Source organism: Neodiprion lecontei, chromosome 7, assembly GCF_021901455.1.
Source record: "Neodiprion lecontei isolate iyNeoLeco1 chromosome 7, iyNeoLeco1.1, whole genome shotgun sequence".
NCBI classification, from domain to species: domain Eukaryota; kingdom Metazoa; phylum Arthropoda; class Insecta; order Hymenoptera; family Diprionidae; genus Neodiprion; species Neodiprion lecontei.
This window is the reverse complement of record NC_060266.1, coordinates 11285080-11300434: the sequence shown is the minus strand read 5'-3', so window position 1 is coordinate 11300434 and position 15355 is coordinate 11285080. Positions and strand designations below refer to the sequence as shown.

Below are 15355 nucleotides of genomic sequence, written 5' to 3'. Positions count from 1 at the left end.
GCCAACGCTGTTCAACAGCGTTGATTGCAAGATCTTGTGGAACATTTGTATACAATGACACAACATCCAGCGAAACTAAAATATGATCAGGTGGGAGACGAAAGTCCCCAATAGCATTAACCAGAGCAAAACTATCTCTTGCACGTGACAAGGGAGGTACGATGTTGTTACCTATACATTGACTGACGAAGCGGGCCAGATTGATAGTCGGACTATCAGTGAACGAAACTATAATTCTTACAGGTGTATCCGGTTTGTGAATTTTCGGTTCACTCAACAAACTTTTAAAAGCATTGCACATATGTTCTAAGGCTGCCATATTCAAATTTAATCAGAACATGTATGCTCAAACTTATGGCTTACCGATGGGCTCACCGCTCTCTCCAATTTTGTCGGATTTGGTTTTGGATGATCTTGAACAATATTGTCTCAACAAACTGGACTTCAAGCCTTCGTTCTATTTCAAATATGTAGATAACATAATTACAGCTGTCCCTTCGGATAAAGTTGCAGAAATGCTATCTGTCTTCAACAGTTTTTATCTGAGACTACAATTTACCCCTGAATTAGAGTCTAATCACCGAATCAGCTTTTTAGATGTCCTGATCATCAATGATAACCAGCTCATCAAAACTGATTGGATTCATATGGCTACTTGGTCACGAAGGTATTTAAATTACCATTCTCACCATCCCAGATCTTACAAAATTGGAACGATTAATTGCTTAGTTGACAGAGCGATCCGACTCTCAAGTATGGAATTTCATAACAAAAATTTGTCCTTGATTCAGCAGGTACTAGGTAAAAACGACTATCCACCTAGCCTGCTCAACAAACATATACAGTTCAAATACGATTCCATCTTGTCATCGACCATCCTCAACAATAATATCGATGCAACTACTGCACAAACCAATCAAAAAAACTATACTTCCATCCCATACGTCGCGGGGTTGTTTGAGTCACTCAACAGAACATTCGTGAAGTACAAAATTCAATTTGTGGGTAAATGTGCACATGATCTAACCTCGATGTTTGATTCGGGTAAGGACCCCTTACCCCCGGGTATGCGCTCTGGTGTAGTTTACAAAATACCTTGCAACCAATGCAACATGTCCTACATAGGCCAAACTAGTACGCAACTACACACCAGGATAACCGAGCATAAACGCAATATCCATGAACACGAGGATAATTATACTGCACTGACGAGACATTCCATCGATTTCTACCACTCCTTCAATTATTCTCAAGCCAGCATTATTGACGTTGAACCGTTGTATTATGATAGGCTATTGTTAGAAATGTGCAGTATTGTTGCACATCCCAATTCTGTCAACCGAAAACAAGACATAGAACATCTGAGTAATATTTTTACCTCTGTGATACGACCATTGTAATTATATATTACCGACTGAGCTTGCTCTCGATTTTACCTCCTGAACAAAATTTTGGTTTCCTTTCAACCCGTTGACTCTGCGTTTGCTCTGATAACTATCGATATCGACCTCCCCCCACTACACACTGGACGTTCCATTTGTGCAAATGTGCTCTGGACTCAACCTATAACGGCTGTGTGTTTTATTTTATTTTATCAAAATTAACAACAAATATGAATTCTTGGGAACTACGTGTCGCGAACGCAGTGTGTTTCGGTTTTTTGTTTTTTATTGTTTTTATTGTTTCTATTTATTCATTAATTACCAACACGCATTCGATGTAATTGGAAGTGTCATCCCATACTAGGTAATTCCTCTCTTTTATACTTGCTTGAACATCCTTGCATATTATCTATACCACTATGTTTAATTTTGTCAAAACCTAGTTGTACATTATTTTATTTTTGTTCGTGACAGATGTTTAAATAAATTGTTCTGAGGAGGGCCCCCATCAGGGCCGAAACGTTAACACTATATAAAAAAGTGTTTTGAGTTGTGACCTTCATATCCAAGAATAACATTAATCAACAAATCATCAAGGTCAAGATAAATCGTCTTCGTTACTGATTTTCATTCATTTGATTTTAGTTTCGTGTTTTTTTTTTATGTTGTTTAGGTATTAGAGTTTATCCTATTATAATTTCTGCATGATCTTCAAATTCTAAGTATTCTTTCTTAGGTTTATTACGTACTGTAGCTTAGACAATTTCTTATGAACTTAGTTGAGTAATAGCAATTTTATCAATTTTATTTTTAATTGAGGGTTATTCAATTAATTTATTTAATTTATATCAGAGATCAATTTGATTTATTTTTTCAACTTTTCCTTCAAATTTTATTTAATTTATTATTTGTTTAGCTGAAACAAAACGAACACCTTTTAACTTTTCTGAAGGGAAGTCAGAGTTGTTTTCTGGGTTTGATATTGAGTATAGAGGTGAAGGATTTTCATTAATTTTTTTATCTGAATATTCAAGAATTTTATTTATAAGAATATTATTTGTTTCAATACTTTTAGGAGGGGATTTATGAAGTTTTTATTTTTTATTTAATAATGATTTTTATTAGATTTTTATTCATTTCAATTTGAGGTACCTTGCCTCGTTTACGTTATGATAAATTAATGATAATAGCTTGAAAAAAAATTTTACCTGTTTCATTGAATTATTCAATTTTATTCATGGGTTTGAAATTTATATTTTATTGTTCTTTATTATAAATTGTATTAAAAATTTAATTATTCAAGTTCAAATCAATAAAAGATTCAAAACTTTTATATTATGTTTTCAAGACAAAAACTTATTCAAGTTCATTGATTTAGTAAATTAATTCAATTCAATAAATGGTCTCATATTTTTGTTAATATAGGATATATTGAAAAACAAAAGAAGTATATTGATGTTCAAATTTGTCCAATAATAACAAATGGATTTTCTACAGGTCTTATTCCAATTCACGTAAGTATTAATACAGTTCTAATAAATATTCAAAATAGAAATTGTCTGAATGGATAAAAATTTCATCCCTTAAAATTTATCATTTTTGTAAACAGGTATAATTAATAGGATCAAAATAGACATTGAAAGACGAATAACTCCCCCTAATTTAGTAGGGATAGATCGTAGGATTGCATATGCAAATAAAAAATATCATTTAGGTTAAATATGTGGGGGGGGGGGGGGGGGGGAATTACAGGATTAGCAGGGGTAAAATTATCTGGATCTCCTAATATATTAGGTTTTATTCAAATGATATAAAGTAAAATAAAGTATATAAAAATAAATCTTACAATATCTTTCAATAAGAAGTATGGTTGAAATGGAATTTTGTCAATATTACTATTGGTTCCTGAAGGGTTTTTTGATCCTGTATGATGAAGAAATATCGAATGAATAATTGTCATTATTATAATAATGAAAGGAATAGTGAAATGAAGAGTAAAAAATCGTGTCAATGTAGCATTATTAATAGAAAATCCTCCTCATAATCATTGTACTAAGAATTCTCCTAAATAAGGGATTGCTGAAAGAAGGTTTGTGATTACAGTGGTTCCTCAAAAAGATATTTGTCCTCAAGGTAAAACGTATCCTAAAAATGCAGCTGCTATGGTTAATGATAATGAAAGAATGTATATTCGAAAAATTGGTGATTAACGACGGAGCCAGGAATCGAACCTGGCGTCTAGAGATGCTTGACCGGAGCCTTACTCCACTGGACCACCTAGCCGCCCTGACTCTGTTGTCGTTAATATCTCTCATCACCAGTAAGTTCGAATTTGTTTTCCTGTGCCCGGTTTATGTGTGAGTAAGAAGTTTCTTCTCTGAATGCACGATGTATAAGGAGACTCTAATGTGTAGATGTTGTGTTTACCCTTTTTGAGTCCTTGCTTCCGATGATAAGCCCGTAAGACAAGCAATGCCGTCTATTGAATGATATGCGGATCAGTGGCGTAGCTAGAGGGACAAGGGTCCTGGTGCATAGGGAAAGGATCGGGCCTTTTTCCTCCCCTCTTTCCGCGTAGTTTGAACTTATATTGGTTTTCAAAATTATTGATAAGAACAAGAATAGGAAACAGTGAGTTGAACTTATCCCTAGTAGGCTAAATCCATACGTCGTCTCTATTAGAATCTCCATGTGTTTAATAGAAGAAAAAGGGAATAAATAAACAACGACGCACATGACAATATAGAATATTTATTATACAGATGAGATTATTTAAGGTAAAAAACGATTTTTAACAGAATTCGCCGCCCAATTTACAATCTCTTGCGCTATATAAAAAATTTTTTTCTATTTATTATTGAATTTTAAAATACTTTACCCCAAAAAATTTTTTTTACAACTCTAATACACATGGCTGTATTTGTAATTTTTTAAAGCAACGAAAAAAAAATAAAATGAAAATATGAATTTGTTTATAAAAAATTGTTTATAAAATAAACAATGAAAATTCGAATGGAAAAAAAATTTTTTTTCGTAATTATATTAACAATTGTGAATGATGATTTTTAGAAAAAAAATTATTTCTTAATAAATAATTTAAATGGTGGATGAATGAAAAAAAACAGTTATAAACAATTAAATAATTTTTTTGAGAAAAATTTTTTTTTTAAAAATCATTATACCACTAAGACAATGAAATGACCGAAAAAAATTTCTCAAAAATATTCAACTTGTCTATTTGTTTATAATAAATTTTTAAACAATACACGTTAAAAAATTTTCAGCCGAGCTAATAAACGCAACATATTAATTCAAAAACCACCAGAATTCAAGAATTATGAAAAAAAATTTTTACATAACATTAGCCGGATTTTTCCATTTTTGATAACTTTGAAAAATTATTATAAGCAAATGAAAAAACTTTTATAAACTTTTACCACTGAATCTTGTTCATTATTTATATAAGAAGAGCTCACAAAATAAAAAAAATTTACCGACTCATTTTTTAAACTGTTACAAGCGATTTTATGAAAAGTCAAGTCTACGAAAAATGAGTTAATTAATAATGAAATAACTTAAACGAAAATCGAGTTAGAAATTTTTTTTTGGTAAGACTACATTCCTTCAAGTGTCTAGATAACACGATAATTTATTCAAATTCTTAAATTAACATTGAATGTTATAAAAAAATTGTTTCGTGTTGCATGCTTCGCTAGGCGGTGACGCCTAGGCACCGAAACGGCCGCGCGGAGCCCTATTTTCAACGTTAAATTAAAATTATAAATAATAAAGCTAGAATTCCGGAAGTACGGACTTTCTCATCGGAAATTTCCTCCTCTTTTAGGATCTTTTTTCAAAATTCATTTATCTTTTATGTTTTTGAAATTATAGCTATGAAACGGAGACTCCCTTTTTTTCTTTTCGTTTTTTGTTCATAACTATTGAAATTTTCAATGGTGGATTAATTAAAAAATACCGGTTTCATCGTTTTAAATTCTGAATCCAATGCACCAATCGCCATGTTTTTAAGACCATTCTAACGATTTTTCTCAGTGAACTCACTTCTCGACCAGACTACATGGGGAATATGAGAAAACATTAGATTATGATAACATAAATTATAAACTCAGTAAACGAGATATAAATTTTTACCTTTGGGCATATCCAAAACTTAACGCAAGATGTGGTCGTATCTAGCAACGAGTTGGACAATTGACAGGAAATTTCCGTGGTTTCCTCCTTCACTCAGATCCTCTCGATGTCCTCTCAAAGCCAAAGAACTCTTCGCAAGAGTAATTATAATATCGAATAATCTCCAAAGAACTTGTCTCCAAAATAATGCTTCTTTGCGAATTTCATCTTCAAGTTCTCTGTCGATGGTAGAACTTTTTTGCCACGCTTCATATACAGCGCACGCCTCCGTGTGTGCTTTCGAGGAACCATGTTGCTTGACTCTATCTGATAAATGCCTACAGTCCCGAATGCTTGTCCACCATGCATTTATTTGCGAAGCAAACAACCAACACGGTTGGCAGTAGGCAGCATCCAGCATTTTCGAGTAGCATATCCAAAAACGATCAACTGGATCGTATTGTGACGTAGAAACGTAATACGTTTCCGAAAAGCTCCTGTTATCTTGGTGGGGGTCCTTCGGAAAAGGTCCCGAAGGTTTCAAATGTCCTTTGTCAAGAATCAGCCGTTTTTCGTTATCGTTCAATTTCTTGTTCATGTACTTTCCAAAGCCATTTGAAATTTCAAGAACTTTTGAAGATGTAGAAATGGATGATTCTTCTGATGTAGGTTGCACGGAAGCGTCGAGGTAGTCATTTTCAGCAGTGGCATTGGTGGTAGTTATTGGATCCTGATATTCCTGATCTACTCGAGTCGCTTTATTAATTAACACAGCTGTACCCACGTTATCAATCAATGAACACTTGTCACTTTTGACCGATATTTCAGCTATTGAAGGAACTGTAGCAGAAAGCGGTTTCGTAAAAAAGCTGTCTAGCTTGGTAAATTTTTTTTTACTTTCTTCCCTTTCTTGACGTTGTTTCCGCTTTGCGGCACCGCTACGTTCTTTTTTTCTTTCCATAATTTTTAATTGTTCACAATCGAAATTTTAGAATTTCGGAGTACTTACTGAGATTTTCCTATATTGCTTTTCAATGTTCAGTAAAGATTACAGGAAGCTCAACAAAAAAGACCCACAAAACAGCTTGTTTGGCAATCATGCGGTAAAATTTATATTAACTCATAAGGTCATAAGAAAATATTATAGTTTCAACAGTAGCTCATTTGTCAATTTGAATTTGAGTTTAGAATAACGTTGTTATTTTTTGTTGTCGATCATGTTGAGAGCTATCATAGATTATACGGTTACCGTTGGGCTGCAACCTGTATCATACATATTTTGTCATCGGAAATTTTTTTAGCGAAAATGAGTTCTAGCAGAATTTGGTGCCAGATGGATGGATGTGCGGAATAGAAATCATAACATTAGTGGTGATCCTTGATGAAATAAGGCCGGTAGTAGGGAATTACGAATTACAACAGTCAGTGACACACCTAGCGTCAACTATTTGAACTATTGTAGTACGTCCCAGACCCCAGAAGGTTGGAAACATCGCCACAAATATCATAAATGAGAACTGATGCAAGGCAAGAGCGAATGAAAACTTCATTAAAAAGTTGATGGGTGGAATTGGCGAATTGATCTCGCGACCGTCAAGCACGTGAGCTTATCGCTGATCCAATGAGCTACTGGTTTACTCATCCAGACTACCAAATAATCGAAATAACGACAACGAACAGCACATGCCTATCGAGGACGCTTGGCGCATGCGTTGGAAATGTTATAAGGAGTTCTATGATTGGTGATATAGTGATAATGATATTAAGTTTATTTTTTTTTTGCTCACGGTCACAAGATTGAAAAAAATTTATTTTTTCTTTTAAATTTTTTTTTTTAATTAAAAAAAAAAATTTTGTTGTTTTCAAAGCTGAGGTTAGAGGGCCCCCTGAGCTCCGGGGCCCTGGTGCATTGCACCACCTGGCCCTATAATAGCTACGCCACTGCTCCCGACCTACGTCCATTTTTCTCTGTTAAGTGCCGTCTCTCGTTTCAAAGCTACCGTTTAATTCTATTCTACCCAAAATAATTGTGAACAACGATTGCTTATTTTATTAACTACCGCTGTCGATACCATTTCATTTGCCTGTCTCAACCATGTAACCTTCTCGACAATATATGATCGATTGACCTGTTCATTTTCCTTCTGACTTGAGTTTATTCTTTATTCCATTATTTTCTTGAATTCTGTAATTATTGTTAGCTGCCTTGAATACCGCCACTCTATCAGTTCGTAGGTGTGAGTACCTGAGCCTAGCCAGCCATACAACGGGTTCTCTATTTATTTTTCGTACGGTCTCGTGTTATTTTTATTGATTCGTATTATTGTTTGAAAATCGACGCTAACGCGTCTGGCGCCCAACATAATTGATTTTGTTAAAGTTTGATATTTTGAATAAGTGGAGAATCGCATCAAAGTGTCAACAGTAAGTCCTCCTCCGAGGGTAACAGATTTTAGCATTACAAATTGGCGCCCAACGTGGGGCCACAAAAGGCCAGCTACAGTAAAATTTCAGTTAATAATTCAATTAAAAACTTGAGGGAGAATAAGAGAGAGAGAGAGAGAAAGATAGAAATTATTATTAACAAAAGAAACCTCTTCCCGCTCTTATTCAGTCAGTTACTCACACAAAGATTTAAGTAGATCATGAAAAACAGTTCATATTGAGTGACCTATCGACCCAAAATATTCGAATATTTAGCGAATTGAACATCCCGGATTACAGATATTTTAATGACGACGGAATAATCCCTCGCAAGTATTACTTCTAGCCGACGCATTGTTCGCGGAGAGCAGCGAGCGGCCAAAAACTACTTTTTCTCTTGCCCGCTATCGTTGTTGACAACTCACGAGTGAGACCGTATTTCTTGCTCGTGACCGCTTATTGACACCCAGGATTAGACGTGTGTATGTCGCTCGTTCAACCGTGTTCCGCTACAAGCAACATTGTAAATCGCAAACAACAATACATGCCTTCGTTGCCGTCTGTAAAAGACTCGTGGATATATATATTATTAACAGCAGCGTAATTACGTTACGAGCTAAGACAGCATGCAGTATCAGCAGAAGAAACTCTACCGACCTTACGCGATCGTTTAATCCGATTCTACCAAATTTCTCGCGGGGAAATGACTGATCCCGCTGCTCCCAATAAAACGACGCTTGATGCCGAAGCCGGCACATCGTCTTTACAAATACCGACGGACGAAAGACAAAGCCCGCAATCGACGCATGAAATCGGAATGAGCGCGGGGAATAATATGTCGTTAAATAATACTTCTCCCGATAATACGCATGATTTATCGTAAAACCAAAACAACGCTCCGGCTATCGACATCAGAGGTCCTCTGGAAAACCGGATGCAAAATGTAAACACTGCGCGAGAACACCTCCCGATACCGCATAGCTTTACCCCGTGTCGCGAAGCCCCGCCGTTACATCATAACACGCCGCGACAACCTTTAGACTCATTCCAACATAATTGATTTTCTTGTAGTTTGATATTTTGAATAAGTGGAGAATCGCGCCAAAGTGTCAACGGTAAGTCCTCCTCCGAGGATAACAGAGTTGAGCGTTACAACATATACAGGATGTCCCTAAATTGGGGGACACGGACCAGCCAGCGTGATACCTGACTCAAATCCAACCGAGAATTTCTTTGCCGAAAGCTCGTCCGACGCATAGTTTTTGAATTATAAGCGATAGCGCTAGGCCAATCAAAGTGCACCATTTCATCTGGATTTGCCGCCACGGAAATTGCTGTGTTGTTCGTCTGGGTAAATTATTATTATTCGTTTACGAATTAAATGTCGGCACCTCCCCTCTCTCACTGTTGTACCCCTTCTCGAGCGCTGACCTCGGTATTGTTGCCGCGGCACACGCTGCCGGCCGCACACCCACGGACGCACAGTCGTGTGTGTGAACATAAGCGAATGCCCAGCTACACAATACTACCAAACACACATCTACGAGTGAAAATAAAAATAAATCTCCAAATAAATCAGCGGATTTGAGATTTAATGTTATAAAACACTTTCAATCATCGATGTATGCATAAAACTAGAGATTTTAGATGAGTGATATGCCGTTAGGGTTCATAATTAGTCATTCAATCAATCTGAATTATGCTTTCCGAACATTTTTTGTGTCTTTGCAACATAATTTTTCCACTAGTTTTAAATTCATCATTGACATCCGATTTGTCAATAATGCGAGGGAAAAATAACTCGCTGAATTGACGTGTCAATAGGTTTGAAAATCAATTACAATTCACCTGAGTTATCACAAAATAACTGAATTAATGAGAATTCACTGAATCACTAAAAATGATTACTGCGATCATGAGAATTATTTGAGATATAACTGAATTAGGAAGAGTTGTAATGAGTCAAGTTACTTTGAATTACTTTAGATTCCTGCCAAAATTTTATGTTTAGAGAGGAAATAATTAAATTCGAATGAAAACGTAATTTCAAATCAAGAAGAAGAAAAATAGATTCGAAAAATTCGAAGTGGCGAACTCACATGGTCAAACAACATCTTGAAATATTCAGATTTTGGTAGAAATTGGTTAGTGGAGATTTTTCCGGTAATCAGTAACCGATCCAAGGTCAGATTTCCAAAATTTATGATTGTCGATCCATTATCAGTGGTTCAAAATAAAAAGAATCGTAATATTTCTTTATGCAACATGATATGCGAGGGCTTTTGAATCGTCAATCACGACTCCGAATTCGTAGTTGGAAAATTGGAATTGGAGATCAATATTCATTTGTTTCATAAACCTTGAATTTGCAGTGTGAAAACGGGAAGTTCGAGGGCTGGCTCACGGTCAGCCTTAAGCCGCTTTTTCACTCACACGAACGACGCAATACAGTATCGATGTATGTGATTCAAGTGTCAATTACGCAAAAATTATCAAACTTGAAAATACTTTGAATGAGACTATGAATTATCAAAATATTTCTTCTGAAATTGAGACTACACGCAGAAATTTACCAAATCGATTAATTTTTACCAATTCAATCAAGCCGTGTCCTATAATTTTGTTGAAATCGATTAATCGATACATCGATCATTCTCAGATAAGTGGCCATCACTAGCATTGATCTCAACAATTTCAACGTTACTTGCCACTCCAGATCCACATTGAATCGACGAGGAAATGACAGGGAATTTGAATGACACCATATTTTTCTGAGTTGAATTATTCAATTCATTCATGTAATTCGACTTCATTCTTTTACTCCAAATAATAATAGTTATTTTTCCTCAAATTCAGATAGATTGATTATATTCAAATTGCGTCATTTGAATTCAGGTATTTGGGAATTTTTTTCTTCTTGATTTGAAATTACTTTTTTATTTGAATTTAATTATTTTTCTCTCGAAACAAAAAATTTTGGCACGAATCTAAAGGAATTCAATGTAACTTGACTTATTACAACTCTTTCCAATTCAGTTATATCTCATATAATTCTCCCGATTTCAGTTATCGTTTTTAGTGATTTAGTGAATTCTCATTTATTCAGTTATTTTGTGTTAACTCAGGTGAATCTTAATTGATTTATGAACCTTGTAAAGTGGCAGTTCGGTTAGGCCTGCCCGTTACAAGAGACTCCCTGAACCCTGGGCGAGATCCCGGAATCAGGGTCTACAAAATCGAGTCGCGGAATAATCTTAGCGAGCGCCAGAACTGGAGTCACGCACCCGAGCTTCGACAGGGACGAAATAGAGCATTGCGACCAAGATATTTCAGGTTTTTGTTTTTTTTTTATTTTTTTTTGAGTGCACCGGCTACCCTCCAGTGACCAACTCCGACGCCGAACATCTTTCGAGGCAAGGCGAAACCACAAAGATCTCGCGGAAAGGACACCGAGGCTGCGGAGGGGGAGGCAACGCAGATCCCTGCAGCGCGGGAATCCAAGGCGGACGCGATTCCCGCTGGCGGCCGGCGCGCCGCAGCCTCCCCGCTCACCCCGCTTACGCCCAACCAAGGCAACCGCGAGGTACCAGCTAGCGACGAGGGAGCACCACCCCGCCCAACCCCAGGACTACGTAGAGCTGCGCGGGAGACGACATCGCGATCGAGCCTTAAGTTCTGCGCCGCGTAGAGACGACAGGTGCGTGGCAAGTTGCGCAATCCCCAAAATCGATGACCGATCGATTGTTGCGCATTCTTAGGGTGATGACGTCACGAAAAATTAGCGCTACGAGATCGGCGTTGCGACCATCCGAGATCACTCTAGATCTGGCGATTGAACAAGGCAGCTGTGTTGTTTCTCGAGGTCGAGTTTGCGTTAGTTTTGCGTCAGTGAAGGCTTGTTTCGTTGCGAGGACGATGGCAATGAACCGTCACGAGGGTGTGGGCGAATTCTTGCAGTGGATGTGGAGCGGTAAGCGCTGTTAACCTTCTTGCGATCGAATTTCGAGAGTAATTGAGTAAAGGCTTATCAGATAAAGGATAGCCGTTTTGGAATTTGCGTGTCGAAAAATACTCGAAATTCGTTTGCCGATTCTTTTGCTTGGTGACCGTAGCCTGAGTTGCGCGCGAGGGAGTAGCGTTAATTTCGGGGAATCCAGGAAATCGAGTCGAGCCACGGGTTGAGCCGAGACGTTATTGTCTCGAGTTGGAGTGTAACCGAAGTCCGTTACACGGGGTCATTTTACTTCGTCCGGTACACCCTCCTTTCTCGTGTAGGTCGCGAACCGTCTCACGGGGAGCATTCGAATTCGCGACTGCGTCCCGCCGTCGCAGATAAAGGAAAGCTCGGATGCGCGCTGATAAAAATATGCGGTTTTAGAGGAGTATCGCGGGTGTCGCGACGAGCCTCGCCTCAGTTCAGTTTTTTTTGTTTGCATTATCAGTTAGTATTACGTTGGCGATCAGCGCCATTTTGTAAAGGACGTTCGCGAGCAGCGCATCGAGTCCGATTTTGTTTTTGGTTTTTACGAATTAGGGTATTATCAAGACGGCGACTAGCGCACGTAGGCCGTAGAGGTCTCCTAGATTTATTCACCTTTTTTTTTATGTTATAATTTTTTTTTCATCTGGTGTGTTTCTCCCTTTCTTATTTAGTTTAGATAAAATTTAACATTGTATTTGGAATCGCGAAGGACGACTTGCGTAGTCGTATTATCATTATTTTTATTTTTATTTTTATTTCTTTTGGTTTTTGTAATATCGCTGATGAGAAATATACAATTGTAATTTCATAGTGAATTGGCCACCTCACGCGTTGGCTTACTTGTGTTGCAATTCTCTCTACCCAAAAATTACCCCTCCCCTCTCCGCGGTACTGAGCTACCGAGCATATGGTCGCGGTGTGTCGTATTACCGATTTCGAGGCGTGTTGATCACGCCAGGCGCCCAACAAATTTCGCGATATTGTTTCAGGTCCAGGATACCTCACGGACGCCAAATTATTGTGCACGCGGTAAGTTCCCGGTTATTTGCTCCGAGTGACCGAGGTGCAGAAAAATCCACGTCACAAATTAGCGCCCAACGTGGGGCCGTCGAGAAAATCCGCTGTAAATTTCCGATTTAGATAGTAGCGTTTTCGCTGTGAAAATTTCGAATCTGGAATCAGTTAGCGTTGGCGAATCGTTGACAACAGCGGCCGGAGATTAGGAGAGAGAGGTCGCGACACACCTCGGTTAGGTTGTTGATATTTTGAACTAGCAATGAAAGGTTCTGTAGGTTAAGCGAGAGATAAAATAGAGTATACCAGGTGGCGAATAATATCAAATAGCTCAGGCTACGACGTCGCGAATATACCGGGTAACCGAGGAAACGCTTGCGTATGTTCGCACGCACATTACCCGTCCGATGGTTTGCCTGCTATTATCGCCTTTCCATTTGCTTTATGGTTTAAATTTTATTTGGATTTTTGGTTTCGATTTCTCTTTCGTATTTCTGTTTTTTTTTATTATCACGGGTCGATTGCGGAACTTTCGATTGCAGGTCGCGGCTGATTTTTTTTTTAGTTTGTTTGGTTTTTCTTTTTTTTTTGCCGCAGGGGTGACGGTGTATGATTTCAGCCCGAGACTATTGTTTTTGATTTTTGTGTTGTGACGCTATCGCAATTACTTGAGTTGAGGATTGTGGGTGTGGGTTCTCAGTGTTACATAACAGATACGCTTGCCCGGGATGACCCCTCTTGTTCGCTACAGAATGTTTAGAATTTTGAATTATGTTTGGATTCCGAAGACCGTTGTTGATTGGCCGGTTGGTTTTGAAGGTTGTACTCGAAAATAGCTGTGGCGTTGGTTCGACTGACACCATCCTGAGCGCTGTCGTGTAAAATTTTTTTTTTTTCCTTTTTCTCTTTTTGTTTTGATTCCACGGTCAAGGTTTGTTTATTGGACTTCGTTGATCGCGGTTATGATACCGATACAAGCGGGTGCGAGGGGTGAGTCTCAGTGGCAAGTGGTACTCAATAATTCCGGATACGATTGCGAGTCCGAGCACTCACCGTGGCAAAATTGCCATTGGGAAGGTAGGCAGTGGCGGTCGTGGCGAAAACCAGGAGGCTCGGTCATCTGATGTGACCCAGACAGAGGTCTCTTGGATACGGTTATCGATGCATTTTTTTTTGATGTTTTTATTTGTTGATCAATGAATACTGCGCATTGGCGTGTGATTATCTTAAGCTTGCGGTCACCTCGCGGAGTTCGGCTCGCGGGATGCAGCGCTGGCGCTCTGACACCCCCCACGTTCCGTCTAGGGGGGGAAGAGTTGTAACGTGGCTTTTTGATGCCCGTTACAAGGGGCTCCTTGAACCAGGGCGGAACCAAAAATTTAGGAATTTCCGAAAATGAGTCGCGAAGTTTTTGGAAAAGAGCGCCAGGACTAGAGTCACGCATCCGAAACTACGAGAGGGGACACTTTAGCGACCAGCGTGAGATATTTCAGTTTTTTTTGTTTTTTTTATTTTTCGAGCTACAACGGCATCAGGCAAGAAGTCGACACCGATTTCGAGGAAAGTGCGAAATGGCGGACTAGCAACAATTGCGAAGAAAGGATGTCGAGGCTGCGGAGGGGGAGCCGACGCAAATCCCCGCATCGCGGGAATCCAAGGTGGACGCGATTCCCGCTGGCGGCCGGCGCGCCGCAGCCTCTTCCCCTTCACCCCGCCAACAATTGACCAGCGAACTTGCGACGGACCGACTAGCGACGAGGGAGCACCACGCTCACCGTCAAGATATCATGGAGCTGCGCGGAGGACAAGATTCCGAGCTAGCTTTAAGTTCTGCGCAGCGATGCTATCGAAGGTGCGCGTCGAGTTGCGCGATCGACGAAATCGATGACGGATCGATTATTGCGTATTCTTGGGGGTATGACGTCACGTGTGGGATGGCGTATCGAGATCCGTATTGCGGCAGGTGGTAGGTTTTTGAAACCACTCTAGTTCTGGCGGTCGTGATTAGTAGTCGCGTTTTGGGGGAGTTTCGCGAAGCAACGGAGTCGCCCAAAAATCGCGAAGGGAATGGAAAGGGGGTTGCAAGGATGTTGAAGGTAAGCGCTGCTTCTATCCACGCGATTGAATTTCGAGCATAATTGCGAAAAGGCTTTCCGAGTAACGGATAGCCGTTTTGGATTTGCGTTGTAGAAAAGTACTCGAAATTCTTTTGCCGATTCTCTTGCTTGATGACCGTAGCCTGAGTACGCGGGTTAGAGTAAAGTAAATTTTGAGTTTTTGAGAAAGTTGAGTAGAATCACGGGTTTTACTTGAATCTTTCTCGTTAGTGAAACCAAGTATAGCCGAATTTCGCCGTACCGGGTCGAGCCGCGTTATCGTTTTCTTTTTGTGTCACCTCTCGAGTAGGTCGGGAAGCACCGAA

At 38.8% G+C, this 15355-nt stretch overlaps 1 protein-coding gene across 1 annotated transcript; it reads left to right on the top strand.

Moving 5' to 3' along the window:
• The first annotated feature begins 338 nt into the window (after positions 1–338).
• LOC107218257 lies at positions 339–1400 on the top strand. Its single transcript, XM_015656080.2, has one exon. The coding sequence runs from the start codon at positions 339–341 to the stop codon at positions 1398–1400; it is 1062 nt and encodes a 353-aa protein (XP_015511566.2).
• The last annotated feature ends 13955 nt before the right edge of the window (positions 1401–15355 follow it).

Coding starts and splice junctions, on each gene's coding strand:
- LOC107218257 (XM_015656080.2), top strand. CDS start 339: ATGTATGCTCAAACTTATGGCTTACCGATGGGCTCACCGCTCTCTCCA.